At 54.0% G+C, this 19,445-nt stretch overlaps 1 protein-coding gene across 2 annotated transcripts in view; it reads right to left on the bottom strand.

The window, feature by feature from the left end:
* Positions 1 to 19,445, bottom strand: part of FYCO1 (FYVE and coiled-coil domain autophagy adaptor 1) — a 73,331-nt gene that overhangs the window by 4,735 nt on the left and 49,151 nt on the right. For both annotated transcript variants that reach the window (XM_034997821.1, XM_034997822.1), the window contains exons 15-17: positions 10,778 to 10,873; positions 7,309 to 7,519; positions 619 to 728 (exon numbers count right to left, since the gene is read on the bottom strand). In XM_034997821.1, the coding sequence (XP_034853712.1) occupies positions 619 to 728; positions 7,309 to 7,519; positions 10,778 to 10,873 (417 nt within the window). The remainder of the gene's footprint in view (positions 1 to 618; positions 729 to 7,308; positions 7,520 to 10,777; positions 10,874 to 19,445) is intronic.

Raw genomic sequence — 19,445 nt, 5'->3', positions numbered from 1 at the left:
CCATCCATCCACGTATTCATCCATCCATCCATGTATTCATCCATCCACGCATCCAGGCATCCATGTATCCATCCATCCATGTATTCATCCATCCATCCATCTGTCCATGCATCCATGCATCCATGCATCCTTCCACTGTTTCTACTGAGCCCCTCCTTTGGGCTGGGCAGTGGGAGCCTGGACATCCGAGAGAGGCAGGAGGACACACTGGTTAAGTCCACAGCCTGGAGGCAGGCCCTCTGGGTTCCAACCTGGCTCTACCACTACGAGCTGTGTGACCTGGGATCAGTCCCTTGGCCCTCAGTCCCTTAGCGGCGCCACGAGGAGAATGGTAGTTCCTATGACATGGGTGTGCCCCGGGGCTTAAGTGAGTCAGTAAGAGCGGAGGTCCGAGGATTCACCTGACATGTGCTAAGACTGTGTAAGTAGTAGCCTGTGTCTTATAAAATCTGTAACACACACTAGACCACCGCAGTATAGGGCTCTAAAATTAAAAAAAAAAAATTATTAATAATAAATTACTGATAATTAAATAGTCTCTTTTGAATGTCCAGCTCTGTTCTCATGGCCAGGTGGCAGGTGAATTCTTCCGGATGCTGACGAGTGAGGTGGCCCTACCTGGAAAAGGTGTTGTCGAAGATGAGCATGTAGATGCCCGGTGTGCGGACCTTGAGCTGGCCCTGGATGTTCTCCTTGTGAGAGCTGCATCGGGTCGTGGGGATAAGGACCTGGGAGGAAGAGCAGATCAGAAAAAGTGTCATAGAAGCCGAGAGGGCATATGGGTCCTCTGGGTAGACCCTTTATTTTGGGGAGGGAACTAGGCCCAGAGATGGTAGGGACCCTGTCTGAGGTCACAGCTGAGCAAGGCTGGGGCTGGGATCAGCCTCAGGAGTGGGGCGGGGGGATGTCTGGGATCAGCCCCAGGACTGAGGGGGTGTATGTGCTGGGATCAACCCCAGGAGTGGGGGGGTTATGCCTGGGATCAGCCCCAGGAGTGGGGGGTATGTCTGGGATCAGCCCCAGGAGTGGAGGGGCGGTATGTCTGGGATCAGCCCCAGGAGTGTGGGGGGGTGCCTGGGATCAGCCCCAGGAGTGGGGAGGGTGCCTGGGATCAGCCCCAGGAGTGGGGGGCATATGTCTGGGATCAGCCCCAGGAGTGGGGGTATCTTCCACATGCCCCACATTTGTTGATAACCTGTGGCCGGGGAGGAGGCTGTGGGTATGAACTTCACCCTGAATCATGAACGAGTCAGTGCCCCGAAGGAGTGGCCCCCAGCCTCCTCTGACCACAGCCAGAATGTTCCACTATCTAGAGGAGCAGGCCTTTTTTGGCTTCAGGAAGCCGGGGCTTATTCGAGGTGAAATCTGTCTGTCTGGCTCCTGTTGGGCCTCGTGCTGCCTGAGGTGAGGAGTGTCTCAGGGGACAGGCCGAGCCCCTGCCCACCCACATCTCTCAAGCGCTTTGTGAAGCTGCTGAGCCCTGCCCGCTCTGACCTGAACAGGCCCGGTTCCACCCGTGGCTTTTCACTTGGCCCCGGCAGGCTCTGCTTCTCCTGCTGCACCGTGCACATCCACGGGCCCCAGGGCCCTCTCAACTTTCCTGGCCCAAGCCGCAGCCTCCTATTTACCCTCTGCCTTCCCCAAGAAGGAGAGATTAGTCCCAAGAAATATCTGTTTTCTCAGGACACATTCTAAGGGCCTCACCATCGGTGGGGGTAAAGCTGAGCACAGGATGAGCATTGGACGGGGCCAGGGTGTGTGTGGGGGTCTCTGGATGGCCAGTCTTTCCCATGAGGGCAACGTCTGCAACCTGCTGACCAACTGAAACACAGTTTAAAACTGAAGATATGGAGGGGTGCCTGGCTGGCTCAGTCAGTAGAGCATCTGATAGGAAATGAGGAAATGGGAAACAAGACAGAGCCAACCAAAATTCAGAAAGATTTTAGAAATGATCAATGCCCCAGTGGGTGTGGTCTCAGAAAGCATCCTTCAGCTGACCACGTAGGGCTGACTACACGTAAATGGTCACACAGATCAGAGGCTTTGCAGACCACGGCTAACACCTTAGCAACTCGGAGCTCCTAGTGTGGGGAGCTGCCCCACAAGTGAGCATCTTTATTCTTTACAAAATCAAGTGCTGCTCCTTTCTCAGAAACACAACTTTGTGAAATTCCATTATCTATTCCTTTTAAACATTTTTCACCCTGCACAAAATGACTGAATCCAAAATGCTTCTAACGATGTGATGGCTTTTTCAACTTACACTTGAATACAGAGGTACGTTTCTGGAAACCCTACACGTTGGCCACAGAGTTCCCAAAGTAAAGTAAGTTTCCACAAAAGGTTCTGCCCTCAAAGATCTTGTGGTTTAACAGAGACAGCAGACAAAAAACCATTCAGTTATAATAACAGTGAGCATGTCACGAGGGGACAACCAGGAGGGGTGCCCATCCCAGCCCCGGGGGGCGGGGGGAGGAGGAGGGGAGAGAGGCACAGTGTGAGGGAAGATATCCTGTAGGAGGTGACACTGAGCATGGACAAGTTAGGTAGTTCGAGAGAGGTCTGGGTGTCCCAGGCAGAGGGGAAAACATATTCAAAGACATGGGATAAGAGCAAAGATTTACTCTCCCAAGAGATAACCAAAAATAGACAAAATATACAAGACACTGGACATCAGGCAATGGAGGAGAGTGTTCTCTGAGGGAAAAGGTGAGCCCCACAACTGCCCCAGCTCACCATTTTGAGAGGAGAACAACCAGATGGGACAAACAGAAAACAAACAGTAAGATGACAGACTCAACCCTAACCTGATCAATAGGCACATTAAATATAAATAGTCTCAACACCCCAAATAAAAGGCAAAGATGATCCATCTTTGCCAACCCCATCATGCCCAGAAGAAGAGACAATTTAAATATAAAGATACAAATAGGTTAAAAGTAAAAGCACATAAAAAGATATACTGTGGTAGCATTAATCCAAAGAAAGCTGGAATGACTACATTAATACCAGACAAAATAGATTTTATATCAAAGGATGTGGCCAGGGATAACTTCATAATGATAAACGTATTAATGCATCGGGGGATGGACCAATCCTTCACATTTATGCCCCTAATGAGAGCTTCAAACACACGAAGCAAAAAGTGGTAGAACTGAAAGGAGAAATAGGTAAATTCACAATTAATGGTTGAGTAAACTTCAATACCCCTCAATAATTAATGGACTAATAGACAGGAACTCAGTAAGAAGATGGAAAACTCGAAGAACCGTATCAACTAACTCAACCCACCTGCCACTTAATGGAATGCGCCACCTGACCACAGCAGGACGCACCTGCTTTTCAAGTGCACTGGGAACACTCAGGTAGGCCATCTTCTAGGCCATTAAAAAACCAACCAAACAAACAAAAACCCACCTCATACTTAAAAGGATTCAGTTATACAGTCTGTTTTCTGACAACAATGGAATTCAATGGAATTAAATTAGAAATAAACAGATCTCTGGAAAATACCAAAAATATTCGTAAACTGAAGAACACACTCTTAAATAACACATGGATCAAGGAGAGATCAAACATCAAAAGGGAGATCCCACAGGCATGGGAGAGAGCGTGTGCAGCGTGTTCCTGATACCACAGGACATTTGCACTGGCTGGGAGCTGGCGGTGGTGAGGGGGTAGGAAGGGCCCGAGACAAGCCTGGAGGGGAAAAAGATGCACGAGGACCCACTATGGATAGGACCTGGGGCTAGCCACTTCTGTGCTTGGTCTCATTACGTTCCTTTAACGTTCTATCATATTCTAATTCCACCCAGGACTGAGAATTCTTGGAGGTTGCGAGGTTGGGTCTGTTCCTGGGGTCCGTAATCTAACAATTCTGAGCCTGGACGCTCCAGCAAGCACCAGTGGGAAGGAGCCGCTGGACAGGAAGGTCTGCTGTTTATACAGGGGCGTCTGGGCACCCCACACCTCAACCTCTGCATTTAATACCTTGACTGCAAAGCAACAACCGAGAGCTCGTTAGGCAGGTCCTCGGAAGAGGGTATGTCTAAAACAGTATGCTTCATTTCCTTAGAACATTCTAGACTATAGACTTTTCATTCATCTCAGCTCCATTTTCCCACCATGGTCAAAATCTAGGAGAGCTTCCCTGGTGCCAAAGCTCACACAGCTGAGGTGGCGGGGAGATGAGGGGGTCTCCGCTGGGTGAGCTCCAGGAGCGCCTCCCACCAGCCTCCAGTGCCTGGGCAGCTGTGCCCTCAGTCATGACATGTGTCTGCAAGACAGTCCAAGCTGGTTTTATTGGTATTTGGATGGGCTCCTGTGGCCGGGGGCTCTGGGCAAAGCAAGGGTTCTAGGCTCGATGGAAGAAGTGAGTCACAAACAGGTTGCTGGTTGCTGGGGGTGAAGGTTGCAGACTGACTGCTCATGGGTATAGTTGCAGACTGACTGCTCATGGGTATAGTTTCCTTTGGGGATGATGAGAACGATCTTAAATTAGATGGCGACAGTTACACAACCCGGTGAATACACTATATCTTAAATGGGTCGGTTACTTGGTATATGAATTACATCTCAATAAGGCTGTCTAAAAAACCACAAAGGCAAGGGTTCCTGCTCCCAGTCCTGGTTCCTCCTCCAACTCCCCAGGCAGGCTGTTGAGTTTCTCTGGCCAAACATGGGTCCTCTGCCCGGAGAGAGGGCAGGGCCTGGGTCCTGATCCCTGCGCTCCGTCCCCAGGCTTCAGGACAGGGTCAGTATACGGGCAGCCTCATGTCCTGGATGGACTGTGTCTTCAGTCGAGTGTCTTCCTAAATTTACAACCTCTAACCTCACTGCTCAGACGCGACCTTGACCGAGGAAGCACCCTGGAGAGGAGGTGGCCCTGGGGGCTGGGCAGTGTCTGCTGGGTGCCTCAGAGATGGGGCTGGCCTTTGTCCCTGCGGCTCCCTCTATCAGGGCGTATCTCCTGGTTTGGCCCAAGGTCTCCTCCCCCCGATGGCTGCCCCCCTCCGCCTAGCATGACACTCTCTATCTGGAACCATGGTCGTCTGTTCACTAGGGCCTCTCTCCTCAAGGGCGGATGCCACGTTGTCCCTTGTCTTTCTAGCTCTGACGGGCGCAACAGAGCCCAGGGTTGAGCAGAAGCTCAGCAGATGGCTCTGAAGAGACCACAAGCCCCTTGTGTCTACACTCCCATAATCATACCCTTGAGTGCGGTCACTTGCTCTGCACGTGGTTTCCTGTAAGGCCCAGGCTGGTCAGGGGATCCCAGGGGGAGTCCTCCAGACAGATGCTGAGGACGTGCCTCTGGGAACAGGTTCCTAGGCTGATGTCTGTTCCCGGGACCTCAGGCAGAAAAAACAGCCATCCCACGGCTGGCTGGTGATGCAGGGCTTATGAAGGCCGGCGGCCCCTGAAAATGCCCTTCTTGCTCACCCTGTATATGGGCTCCTTCTGCCCCCTGGTGTCCACTCTGAGAAACACACTGGTAGTCCTGACCCCCAGAGGCCCCGGGAAGCTGGAGATGAGGCAGGCTCCTCCTCCAGGTCTCTGAGCCCAAGCCCCGAATCCTGGTAGGAACCGCGTGGATCTCCCAGGGCCATGCGGATTTGGTGGGTGAGTGACTGAGCAAGGGGAGAGGCCCACAGCTCGGCCACGTGTGGGCAGGTGTCATGGCAAAGGCCTGGACACGGGATTGAGTCCCTTCCCCCACTCCCCGCCACCGACACCAGTGTCCAGTGTGGGAGGACGCGGTGCTGGTGCCTGGTGGGCCTTGGGACTATGAGGACGAACAGCCAAGGCACCGAGGCGAGCTCCTTGTCAGGGCAGAGTTGACAAGCATGCTGGTTATGCTGCCGCTGGACTAGTTGCCCTGGCAAGTCACTGGGCATCTCGGTTACCCCGTCTGCAAACGAGGACGGAGGCCTGCTCCACATCAGCCTCCCGGGGGCAGGGTCGGAACCTCAGAAAGGGCTCCAAGCGGGGAACATGGCGCGGAGCCCCCCAAAAGGAAAGGAGGGGCAGAGCGGTTTCTAAATAAGAATAAACACGAAACTCCACAAAACAAGGCCAACTCAAGGAGGCCAGAATTCAATTTTCGGAGTGAATTTGCAGAGGACAAAAATGACAAAGCAGTCTCTACGAGAAGGTACCAACAGGGTGGAGATGGCAGGAGAGCAAGCCAGACACGCATCCCTGCACGAAGATGTGCACTGCACCGAGCCCGCGGGCCTTCAGCTCCGGGCCCCCCAACCCCGGCCCTCGGCCCACACGCAGGAGGGACTCAGGGATGTTCTCACAGACACTGCACAGGAGTCTCCTTCCACGTGACTTCAAATTGCTCTCTCCCACCTTGCTTCTCGCCATTGCCGGAACGTGGAAGTTTCTGCACCTATAGCAGCCTGAGGTCCACTCTAAGCTCCAGGCCGGCCTGTCTGTCCTCACTGGTCCTTCCACCCACAATGATTCAAATGGGACTTGAGTTTCCACCCAAACCAGCTCCCCCCTCCCCTCACACTGAGTCAGCCACCCACTGAGTCCTGCTTAACCTTCTGTCCCGGGCTCTGGATCCCACCCTATCCTTTCTACTCTGGCTTCTAATCCCTTGAGCTAGACCCTTGGCTCTCAACCTTGGTCGCTCACTGGACTCACCTAGGAACACCTGTGTCCCAGCCCCAGGGATTCTGACTGAGTGGTGTGGCTGTGGCCTTGGGAGTATTTCTAATGTGTAGCCAAGACTGGGACCCATGGTCCAGGCCATCATCAGCATCCCATGCTTAGAATGTCTTAGGACTTTATGAACTGGAATCTGCCACCAAGACTTCAAGCCCCACCACCCAAGTGACACAATGGCTAAGGTGTCTCTGCTGACATCTCTGAGGTGAGATGCCAAACACCCCAAGCTCATAACCGCCTCCACGGTGACCTATTCTTGCTCTGCATGGCTCTGGTAAAAAATGATCCTTAAACTGGGTCGCACGTCTGTATCCTCTAGGTCTTACCTAGTGATCTGCCCCAAGGTCAGACGGAAGCTGACACAGGAGCAAACCTTCAGACACCTGAAGACAGCGCTCTCCAGCCACCAGGCCTTTCCCTCCCCATGCTGGCCAAGGCCAGGTGCTTTGCCTGCCCCGTGGGACGCAGCCCAGAGGGCTTGCCCACCTGCTTCCTCCCCGTGTCCCTCTCACATTCCAGGTGAGGCCCGCCCAGCAGGAGGCAGGATGGCTGCAGCCCTGCGCAGGGAAAGGTCTGCCCAAGCACCTTGCTGTATGAGCAAGCGGGCCGCGGGCGGGGAGCCGGCCTCACCTTACACTGATCCAGCGGCGTGTCCTCTGCCTCCCGGAAGACCACGCTGAAGGAGATACTCTTGGGGTCGGAGGAGAAGACCCAGCTGATGGTGAGGCCTGCCTCGGCCACAGTGATGGGGATGAGGCTGTAGGTGCTGGACCGCACAAACAGCTCCCTTTTGCTCTCCCCGAAGCTGGCGATCTCGTCCACCGTGAGGGGTAATTTTATCCTAAAATCCAAATGCAGAGAAGGCCCTGATCAAACAGGCAACGTGCCTGAGTCTGCCGGCCAGGTCACCTGAGGCTCTGAGGTGGCCGGAAGCCCTGGAGGCTCTTGGGAGGCCGAACCCTGGGGAGCCTCGCCCGACGTGCTCAATTACGGGAGAAGCCTGGATGCACAGCTCCCGCCCACAGCAAGTACTGACTGGGTGCCGGGCACGGTGGCCGGCACCGGGGACCCAGACCCAGACGGCAAACGTGGGGATGACCATCTCTGCCCGCATGGGGCTGGCGTGTCCCCGCAGGCGGTCGGGGGTGAACGCCGGCCTGAGGTGCTCCACGAGCCCATGGATGGGAAGCAGCTAACAGAGGCCTCGGCTCTCAGGAGCTCCCCCGAAGCTTCCTGCTGCCCAGCTGGCCCATTCCTGTCTCCAGCTCCAGGCTGCCCTCTACGTTAACTGGCATGGGCAGGAAGCACACCCATCATTAGAAACTTCCCACCCTCTTGGCCGTCCCTCTTGGTGGAAATCTGGGGCCTGCTGGAAGATTCCAAGGGGCACCCTGACTTTTCTTAAATGGGTTCCAGTGCCTGCCTTGCTTCCCGTCTGCTACAGGGCTCACCCCCTCGTAAGCCTGAGGTTCCTCCTCTGCCCGCCTGCTGACGGGTGTGAGCAGGGCCTCAGAGGATGAGCTGGGTGGGCGGGAACGGGCCCCTCTCCCCGCGGCTGCCTGGATGGTGCGTGCCGGCGCAGGTCACCAGGACAGGGCCTCGGGTGCAGAGCGGCCACCTCAGCCAGCGGCGTGGCCTTGGGCGGGTCTTGTCTCCTCAACTGTGAACCAGGAAGGTGGCGGCCACCACGTGCTGGGCCCTCTGCTCACAGGCTTCACGTGCTGGCCCCATGGCAGCGGAAGGAAGCACGAGGCTCCCACTTCACACGAGGGAGCCAAGACGTGATTAAGAAACTTGGTCCAGGCCCACCCAGGTCTGATCTGAGGCCACTACCTGTCTCCTACACCAAACTGCCTTTCATGGCCAAAATCTACTACTGTCCCCCTGAAAGCAGCAGCAGAAACTAAAGCTCAGAGAGGTTAGGGAACTCGCCCAAGACCGCACAGCAAGTAAGTCATGGGGCCGAGTGTGCTGTCTGCCTTCAAAGCTGTGGAGATGGATGGAAATATTCCCCAGAGCTATGCTAATGAGAAGAGTAATCAAGGATGAAAACACCCAAAATGCTCTACAGGACAGCTCTGACAAAAATCATTCCACTTTTGTGAAGATTTCATTCCATGTAACGTTTTCCCATGTGTTCATTTAAGCGTCATTTCTAATTATGGTACAAAAAGCCTTGTCCAATGTTTACAATTCTCAAGAATCTGAGAGTAGGCAGAAGGGTCCCTTTTGGAAAAGAGGTCTTTCTTGTAAGGCGGAAATCTTACTGCACGGCCGTGTGTGCAGTCACCCTGACAGAAGGCCCCACCGATTCTGGGCCATTTTATAATTTTACGTTCCAGAATTCTCCTCTCGCATCCAGTCCTTTAGATTGTGCTTCTAGTCTTTTTTTTTTTTTTTTAACCTTTCTAGACGTTACCTGTTCACTGACAGGACATTACTCAGTCTCCCCAAAGGAGAGGCTAATAAAAACAAATCAAGGGTTTGCCATCTCTGCTCAAATATAATCTTTTTTTTTTTTGAGAGAGAGAGAAGGAGAGAGAACATGAGCGCTGGGCAGAGGGGAGGAAGCGGAAGGAAGGGCAGAGGGAGAGAGAATATTAAGCAGGCTCCTCGCCTAGCATGGAGCCCAATGCAGGGCTCGATCTCACGACCCTGAGATCATGACCTGAGCTGAAACCAAGAGTCTGATGATGAACCAACTGAGCCACCCAGGCACGCCTCAAATATAATCTTAAGTAAAAGGAGTCCACTGTCTACAGGGCTCACATCATAAATGTAAATTTTACTGGTTTCCCTACTTGGCCCTGTCCCTCCATAGTCATTCTCCACATGGCAACCAGAATGATCTTTTTTTAAATGTAAATTACATTAAGTCATTCTTCTGTTCCAAACCTCATATTTGGGCTCCCATTTCTCTCAGATTAAAAGCCAAAGTCCTCACAATGGCCAACAAGGCCTGATGTGACATGGGCGCCCTTCCCTCTCTGACTCAGTTTCTTTCGCTCTCTCTGCTTCAGCCACACTGGCCTTTTCCCTGATCCTTGAACATGACAGACACCATTCTGCCCCAGGGCCTTTGCACCGACTATTCCCTCTGCCTGAATGCTGTTCCCTCATACAGCTGCATGGCAACTCCCTCCAGTCTTACCTCTTAGTGCCACTTTATTCAAAATGACAAATTCCACCCTCCCCATCCTGCTTTTCTTCCATAGCAACACCACCTTGTAATGAATGCACTATGTAATTCACTTGTTTACTTACGTTTATTGTCCATCCCTGCTGGAATATAAACTAAACATGAGGGCAGGGATCTTTGTTTTGCTCACTGATGTACTCCAAGGACCTAGAACCTACCTGGTGCTTCCTAGGTGCTGAGTAAGTATCTGTGAGTGAGGGAGTGAATCTACTCAGTGACTATTAAGCCATTACCCAGCCATTAGACACAACACAGGAGAAAAAGAATAGGATATATGAAAATACGCAGTGGTAAGTTTTAAAAGACCATGAAATAAGATGTAGCATATTTTGTTTGTGTTGAAAATGATGTACATATGTATTTTTAAAAACCGGAAGGCTATACACTGAGGTGGTTTGCTTGTCTCTATTTTCCTATTTTCTACAATGAAACGGTACTGCTCTTACAGTAAGAAAACAAAACAAAGTTATGGTCAGAAAAGAAGAACACAGGGCACAGGTGTGAGGAAGGGACAGCTACAGAGGGCACGGGGAGCTTCTGAGGGTGAGGGAACTGGTCTCTGTCTTCACTGTGGTCACACGGGGCGACACTGTTCTGTTCTGGGCCTGGGTCCCCCCGTCTGGCAGCACTGGGCTACGGAGCCGTCTGGGCTCAGAGGCCCCTGAGATCACATAAGCCAGTGGCCCACATAAGCCACGATTGGTGATTGCACTGTTATTTGTCAGAGTCTAAGCACCGTGCACATAAAGGGGGAATTTATTGTATGTAAACTGTACTTTTAAAAAAAAAGCACAGACTGAATGAAAGTCACCATGGGTGCCAAGTCAGAGCCTCGGGGTGCAGCTCCTCCTCCCCAAAAGTGACAGCCTGGGGAGCCCCGCTCGGAGACCTGTCACTTACATCAGTTCCCCGGACTTCAGCAAGCAGATTTCGGCATCCTGTCCCAGCGGCATGTCTTCAGTGTCCTCAGGGGTTAGCGAGGTTGACATGGTGTCCCTGAAATGCCACACACAAGAACACACAGCCATTTAGCCATCGGCACATGGAGTCCCACGTCCTGGGTCCCCAGTCTTGGAGTCACGTAGCCAACCTCAGAATGCACGGGATCCTTCAGTCCCAGAGGCCGTGACAGAAGGTCCGGCAGGCTCTCCAGGTAGGGGCACAGGGGCTGGGGCCGAGCAGGCAGGATGGGGAGAATACAACAGGGCTGCCATGACTTCCCCTGCGTCTTTCCAGGGGCCGTGGGGAGGGCCTGCCCACCACTCAGACGGGCCACCCTCCTATCCCACGCCAGCTGAGTGCTGTCAGCAGCAGCCCGGGGTCCTGCCTGGCCGTGACTAGCCAAGCCTGCTCTGGCTCATCTCCAGGGAGCAAGGACACACACCCAGGAAACGGCGTGGGCGAAGAGGGAGCGGTGGGACAGAGCCATGGACAGAGAGTGGACCTAAGCCACATGGCCTCTCTCGCTCACAACCCACGGTTGGCTGCACCACGAGCCAGCAGACACATGCTTCCCACCGTGCTCCGTGGAACCCAGGGCCAGGGGCGGAGGGCACCACACGCTCCCTCTGAGAGAGCCCCGGAACCGTGCAACCTAAGTTCGAGGCTCTAGGAAGCCCTGCAGCAAAGACATCTACTGGACTTGAACTCCAGCGTTCCATGTGTTTATTCCATCACAGAACGTTTTAAACTCCTACTGGACTGCTTACTCTGGGAAGGCAGACTGCAGTCCCCCTCCTTCACTGACAGGGACACGGGGGCCCAGTCAGCTCCTGAGACGCAGGCCAGAGCCCCACACCTGGCTCAGCCAATGGCTTGTGTGATCTCAGCGGCCTCAAGCCCAACCAGCTCGAGTGCCCAGGTCTGCTCAGGGAAACTTCGTCCAGAAAAGAAGAACCATTTGCCCCACGGGCAAGTGTTAATAAGGAACATCTCTCACCTAGCACAGCTTCTTCCCCAAATGTCGCAATAACCCTCTTCTCAACTGCCCTGAGGGGCGCTCCCCAGATGTCTCTGGGGTGAGGTCAATGTGAACCAAACTGCCCCCCTCCCTAGGTACCCCTTGGGCTCTCACCAGCTTGGCCCTGGGGACACTCGCTCGACCTCTGAGGCCCCGAGGGAACTCGAATGAACGCAGTCCAGCCCCACCCCATGCACTGCTGTACCAAGAGATGTCCCCCCAGGTCAGCGCTGTGCAGGACACTGATGCAGGCATGGCATACGCCTCCCCCTGCCCCGAGTCAGCAACACACACACACACACACACACACACACAAACAGCTGGAAGAAGGGGGTCTCAGCACACACAGCGGCCCGGGCAAGGTCGGTGGCCAGCAGCAGGCATCCAGACCTCGCGCTCAGATGGCCCCGCCTCCACCACCACCTTCACACCCATTTGGGCACCAAGTTCTTGTCCCTTTCGGGTGCTCTCTCCCCTAGGCTGAGTGGCTTTTGGAAGTAGGAGCTGCACCTGAGCTGTCCCTTGCCCGACGGGACCGGCACGCAGCGGGTTGGCCACTGCCCTTTGCAGGAACCAAACAATGTATGTGCCACTTGCTGAGAAGTATGTGGAAATTCGGAAGAGGGCAGAGGAATGCTGACAAAGTCAAAGAGAGAACCGAGGCCGGATCCCTGAAGGATGAGGACCCTGAGTCACGCGTGGAGTGACGGATGCGGGGTCAGCAGCAGCATGCCCGCTGCTAACTTACAAGGCCGCTCTGCCCAGAGGGGGACAGGTACTGCCCGGGGAGAGGCCTTCGTCTTCTTGGGAAACCTCTGAGCACAAGACGGGGCGTCACTGGACCGGCCCTGACATCACACCTGCTCTCCACCATTTAGCTCCCCTGTCCCTGCCTTGTCCCCGTCTGCTGTGGGGCTGAGGCCGCTGGGGGTGAGACTCTGCTCTCAGGGTGCCACTGTGAGGGTGTGGCCGGCACAGGCTGCTAGATCACCAGACACCCACTGGCACCCCGCTGCCCGGCCGGGGGCTGTCTGGGCACAGTCCCCGTCAGCCCACGGTAAGTGGGGGAGCCCATCTTCATGAACACCCTGCCCTTCAGGGGCTGAGCGCCGGGAACCCTGAGCAGTGGGGGCTCCATCTATCTAGCCGGAGCTCCCTGGGGCTCCAGGGGGCAGGAGAGGCCGTGTGGCTCTTGGTGGGGCCGTCACTCCAAGGCGGTTCCAGTCTTGGTTTTATGACTAATTGTGACTCTGGGTGCCCTTCCCTCCTCTGAGGCTGTTCTCCCTTCTCTATATGGGAGAAGGTGATGGAACCAGATGGACTCCGGGCTCTGCTCTGAGCTCCAGGCTTGGCTGGAAAAGACTGTAGGTTCCGAAGGACTCCTCGGCCTTCTCCGCACTTCCCAAGGAAGGTGCAGCAAGAATACGCCTGGCCCACCTGCTGCCACTGAGGGCAAGCCTGGTCCCTCGCTGTTTTCTTCCTCCCCACCCCTCGACCTCCTCCTTGCCCACTTCCTTCCGTGGCTCTTGTGACCACTAGCTTCCACATCCCCCATCCTTCTCCCAGGAGAAACAGAATCATAGAACGTCAGTGTGAGAGGCTGTTCAAGGGATCAACCCCCCCCCCCCCACCCACTGCCACTTGACGGACACGGATACAGGGGTCCGAGGAGCCAAGATGGGCCCAAGGCCACTCAGGCCTGCCTCAGGTTACTTGTCTTCATCCTTGGGCAAACTGCAAATACCGTACAAGAGAAAGATAAATAACATCCGATAGAACAAACTCTGAAGCTGTAGTTGGTTCTCTCGCTTTTCCAGCATCGAGGATAAAAGATGTCCTAACCCATCACTGCCTCTCCTCCTCCAGCTCCCCCTTTCTGGCCACGACTATAGACAAGCCCGGATGACCTGCGAGTACGTGCTTCCCAGGGTAGGCCCCCAGCCCCTCCCGGCCCTGGCTGAGGCCCTGCACGGGGGGCGGGGGGAGCGGAGTGAGGCGGGCATGGGTGGGTGATGCCATCCCGAGGATAAGGGTTAGGGGCCCAGAGGTTTCTTCTCAATGGCTCTTCAAACTGTGGGTTGCGACCCATTTAGTGGGTCATGAATCAACTTAGGAAGTTACGACCCACATTAGAAGAAATTGAATAGAAAACGCCAAAGTAACAGGATACTGCGTGTTGTCAGGGGCTCTGGCTTTGCCTTCGTGTCTACACGCGCACATCCGTGGACGGTCAGTTAAAACTCGTATCTTTCCGTGGGATGCAGTGGAAGAGCATCTCCCTTAGTTCAGAGGAGGGCAAACAAGCTTGGGAAGGACAGGGAACAAAAGCAAGGCCGCTAGGGGGCACCCTCTCTCCTGCCAGCACCATTTCCTTTGTTGCCACTGGGGTGTTTTCCTGCGAAGTTGAGACACATTGATTGCCCACAGTGCCCTTCCTTCCTCCCCTTGCTCCGGCCATGGGAGCCTCCTGCTGGCGATGGTGACCCCTGATGGCATGTCACCCTTTCCTGCTGAGCTTCCGTCCCTGAGCCTATGGTCAGGAGAGCTGAACTTGTCTTGGGGCGTACATGTCTGTTTGTTAACTCCTTCCACCCTCTGGGGCTGGTCATCTTGGCACCCCCGGAGATCCTGCCCTGCACACTGTCTGTGCTCAATCAACATCCAGATTGTGTGCCCCACGGAGAGCTGGCCTTCTATCCCACATGCCCCCAAACACAGGACATGCCCAAGGCTCCATTTGAGAACCAAGTGAGAATAAAGTGGTGTCCACAGACAAGGCAGATGGTGAGGAAGTCCCCGGCAGTGCAGTCCAGGGGTCCGCGCCTGCCTGGATGAGGGGTCATGGGGGAGCGGGGTCCCCCCACTTGGTCTCTACGGCTGGATTCTACAATAGCTTCCTCTCAAAAATCAAAATGCCTCAGCTGCTTTTTCATGTAATTACTGTACAACCTCAGTCCTGCAGACTGCCCAGGGGGCAGATCCTTTGGCTGCTGGGATCAGCAGAAGAAGAAAGGATGCCTAAAAAGCCCCCATGGCCCGAGCGTCTTGCCGACTGCCTTCCTCAGAGGTCTCCACCTGCTCCTCGGCCTCGCTAAGCAGCTCAGTGAGAAAGGCTGCTTCCCCCGATTACCCAGGGTCCCCAGGCCAGCTTCTATCTGTGGTCAGCAGACGACTCTACGATGCGCTGCCCAATTCAGCCACCACTGGCCTCACGGGGCCGCTTGAACTCAAATTCATCACAGTTTGGCTCCTCGGCGGCACCGGCCACACCTCAGGGGCTCAAGGGCCACTGTGTGGGACGGTGCGGACCCAGGACAGGTCTGGCCTCGCAGACCGTGCTCGTGAGCAGCATGGGCTCGGAACGTGGTGCCGAGACCACTCTCTGTGGGATCTGGGGGCATTTTCCCATTTTACTATTAAAAGTAAGTTCTGGCTAGTTTTTCTTGCAGTCATTGGCTTCCTTTTTGCCTAAAAAAACCCCGAGTGATGAAGAGCACTTCTGGTATTTTGATTTCTGATTACTCAGTAACCATGGTCCGACCACAATTACCCAAACCTGCATGCCCGACCTCAAAACCAACGGCCGGGCAGCACTTGGGCACGCCTTCCCGGCTCTAGAAGGAGCAGCCTTTTGGTCAGGCTCTTTTTCTGAGAATTTCGGTCCTAACTGACCCTCAACGGCCCCCATCGACCACCAGTGCTTTGCAGTGAGACTTCTGCCTGCAGCAGGAACTGCCTCAATCCTGGGTCCTGGGATTGACGTTCCACCCAGGGCTCTGGATCGGGAGTGGCAGGAGTTCTGGAACGGTGAGCAGGTCATTGCACTCTGACTTCCAAGATAAACCTGGCTGTTGCTTCTTAGTCTATCCTTCCCCCGGTTCTGTTTAGAAAACGTTTAAGGATTCCAGGGGCAATCTAAGACATGCGATTGGGCCGTTGCCCTTGGCAAGTTCAGAGTTTTGTTTCAAAGAAAAGTGATGCCCTTGAAACACGGAGCACTACAAATTGGCAGATAAAAAGATCCACTGGCACTCTGTAAAGTGGCTGAAGTAAGATTCTGGCCCCCAGAGGGTGAGTGGCTCCCTCCAATCTGGCTGCAAGTCTTTCCCTGGAGAACCTTCCGCTGGAGAACGGTGATGACAAATGCAGCCGTGCTTTCTCAGACACACGAACCCGCCCGCCCCACAAGCCCGCACACAGTCGTGGAGGAGGCCAGGGCAAGGCCCCTTTCTTCCCATGGAGTACAAGTGTGCTTGTCCTTCCAAGACACAAGGGCCTGGCCGCGTGAGCGTGTTTGACAAGGCTCGGGCTCTTCTCTGCTCTGGGAACTGGTCCCAAATGCCACAGTTGGTTTGTCCCTGGGAAAGGCGCATCTCTCGAAGCACAAGAGATTCCAAAATGAAAGGCTGGCTCGCTCCGAAGGGATGTCTTGCCTTAAACGGTCTCTCTCAGAGGATGGGTGCTTTGGCCCACCTCCCCTGCACTTGTCATCGTCCACCGGCCCCTGCGTCCACCCACCACCTGTCTAGAGGCACACACTCTACAGAGCCTCACGGGTCCTGCCCTCAGGGAACAGCTCATTCATTTGTACTAGTGTGGTGGAAGGGTTTGAACTAGTCCGTTCAGAAAAGCCTCGAAAATCCACGAGCGCTCTTCAAAGTTTCTACTAGGGCTCCCTGGGAGAGCTCCGTGCTCAGCAAGTGGTGCAGGGAGCATGGGCTCTGCACCTGGACAGATCCTGGGGGACCCCAGGGGCGTGCGTGCTCTTGGGCGAGTGAGCTCATCTCTCGACCCTTCTGCTTACTCATCTGTAAAGGAGTAAGGCTGGACAGCTAGGTGGGAAGCACCCGGCACAGGGCCTGGTTCCCAGTGCCTGACACCCTGCCCTCAGAAAGAGCTGCAGGAGCCGCTGTGCCCAGCAGATGCACACCAGCTGTGACGGGGAACGGGCTGAATGGGGTGCAGAGTCAGGGGAGGGGGGGGGGGCCCGGTGAGTGGGCATGAGGGCAGCTGCTTCTGGGAAAGCAGAGATGGGAGTCCACGCCTCTACCCAGCAGACCTTCCCCAGAGGAACGGGAGCGCGGCAGGCATCCCTCCAGCTCCTGCCTCCCAGGGCGTTCTTCCCCGGAAGCGTCAGAATGTCGGGGTCAGGGAGTCCGACAACTAGAACTGTGCTGTCACCAGGTGGTCCATATCTGGGGAGTTCCAGCGGTGGGGACAGCCTCGGGGAACCAGAGGACTCCGAGTCGTGTGGGTTTAGGTGGCAGGGCTGCGTCAGGCCGCCTGGCTGACCCGTCCCCTAGGAGCCCTCCGGTGCTCTGGCAACGACAGAGCCCTGGGTTTGTTTCCTGGAAGCGCCAGTTTTTAGCTCTGTGCACGTGGGGCTGTTATTTCAGCTGGGGCCCTCAGGGTTTTCATCTGTAAAATGGGAAGAGTACCTATTCTGCAGGGCTGCGGTGAGGATCAGGGGCTATCACCATGTGGGAGCTGTGCGCATACCCCGAACCCGGGCCACAGCACGGACTTCGCATTGGTCAGGCCCCAGCGGCTCCAGACAGGACTAGTGAAGGAAATGGTACAAATGCCGTCGTCTTCAGTGGGCTGCCTGAGCCAGACCTACTTCTTGCTCCCCTTTGTTTACAAATAAAAACCCTCTGAGGTCCTCGCCGGTGATTATGTCCATGGCCAGCCAGCAGGGAGTGCAGGAGATGAGAGCCACCGCTTCCTCTCACCCCCAAATTACACGGGTGCAGGCTGGTCATGTGGATTCTGATGCACAAGGCAGGGGTGGGTAGGGCTGGGTCTCTTATGATCACCAACCAAGGGCGCTCAGAAGACAGTCAACGGAAACACGGCCACATCACACAGAGACAGAGGCAGACCTTGCTGCTTCGAACAAGCTCATTTCTGGGACAAACTGAGAGCCTCTCCGCTGGTGAGTCATTTGTCTTCTTGTTTATAGAGTTCAAAGGCAAGTACTAATCTCAGGCTGCTGGGGTCCTCTGATCCCTGCCTGCGGTGCAGTGTGGGGTAAAATGCCCAGGCTTTAGAGCTCGGCTGCTCTCGGTTCGAATTCTGCCTCTGCCCCACGACCTGAGAACTGTGAAGTGACTTAACACGGTTCTGGGCAGAGGGCAAGTGCTCGTAAGCTGATGGTATTGGTAGTGCCGTCCCAGGGAGATGGGAGAGTCTAGCCACTGGCCACATCTGTCCGCTGAATAATCTCTCATTCTTGGTTTTTGTTTCTTTTGCATTATAATTTAGAACACAGGCTCTCAGATAGTTGTCTTGTTTCTTCTCCCCATGTAAGTCAATATACCAATGCAAAAACTTCGGAAAAGGTAGAAAAACATAAAGGGAGAAGGGAAATAAGTCATCTTGAATTCCACAGCTAGAGGCAAACTGTTGATAAATTCTGGGCAGGTTTTTTTTATGTTTTAAAAAATATAGTCAAAATTGGGGTGGCTGGCTGGCTCAGTTGGTAGAACATTCGACTCTTGATCTCAGGGTCGTGAGTTCAAGTCCCATGTTGGACGTGGAACCTACTTTAAAATATGTAAATATATATATATATCAAAATCACATAGCTCATCGTGGATTCTTTTTTTTTTTTTAATTTGGGGGGGTACGGGCAGAGAGAGAGGGAGAGAGAGAATCATAAGCTCCCCACACCCAGCAGAGCCCCACGTGGGGCTTGATCTCAGGACTCTGAGATCATGACCTGAGCCGAAACCAAGAGTCTGAGCCACCCAGGTGTGCCATCATCGTGGATTCTTAAACAAGGGTCCACAGAATACGTGGCAGAGGGACTCAAAGGGCTCACAAGCCCTCAGAAATGCAGGCAGGTATGCACATTACTTCTGAGGAAAATGTCTGTGGCTTTAGGAGACTCTCAAAAGGGTTTATGATCAAAGAAAGTTAAGAATCATGATCAATTTTACATCCTTTTGGTCATGTACTCATTGTGACAGTAACAGTCAAAGCTAATTGTGCACATTTACTTTGTGCTTCCACTGCTGGGGGTCGTTTCGAGGTAGTACATTCTCCAGAATCATTTAAAGCACTTCCTAAACATTTGAGTTATGTTCTATTTTATATCTGAATTGCAGTTTGCTACTTTACTTATGATCAGACATTTACACTGCTTCCAAAGTTGAATATATTACTTTTTTAAAAAACTGCAATCAATCAACATAGGACTTTGGCTAAAAAAGATAAAGACAGGAGTGATTTTAACATTTCTAGAAGGGAAACTAATTTTTTTTTTTAAACACTTATCCACTTATTTTAGAGATAGTGACAGTGACAACACGAGCAGGGAGGAAGGGCAGAGGGAGAGGGAGAGAGAATCCCAAGCAGACTCCACACTGAGCAGGGAGCCTGATATGGGGCTCAGACTCACAACCCTGAGATCGCAACCTGAGCCAAAACCAAGAGCCAGATACTTAGCCGACTGCGCCACCCAGGCGCCCCAGAGGGAAACTAATTTTCGGTACTCTCTCTGCACAGAACTGTGCGGCCCCAATCTGTTAGCATGACATACCTGATTACAAATGAATCCGTACGGGCCCAGTGTGGCATCTGCAGCAGCTGTAACAGGATTTCTTA

Source organism: Mirounga leonina, unplaced genomic scaffold, assembly GCF_011800145.1.
Source record: "Mirounga leonina isolate KUSES-001 unplaced genomic scaffold, KU_Mleo_1.0 Mir_94, whole genome shotgun sequence".
NCBI lineage: Eukaryota > Metazoa > Chordata > Mammalia > Carnivora > Phocidae > Mirounga > Mirounga leonina.
This window is presented reverse-complemented; position numbering and strand designations above follow the sequence as displayed.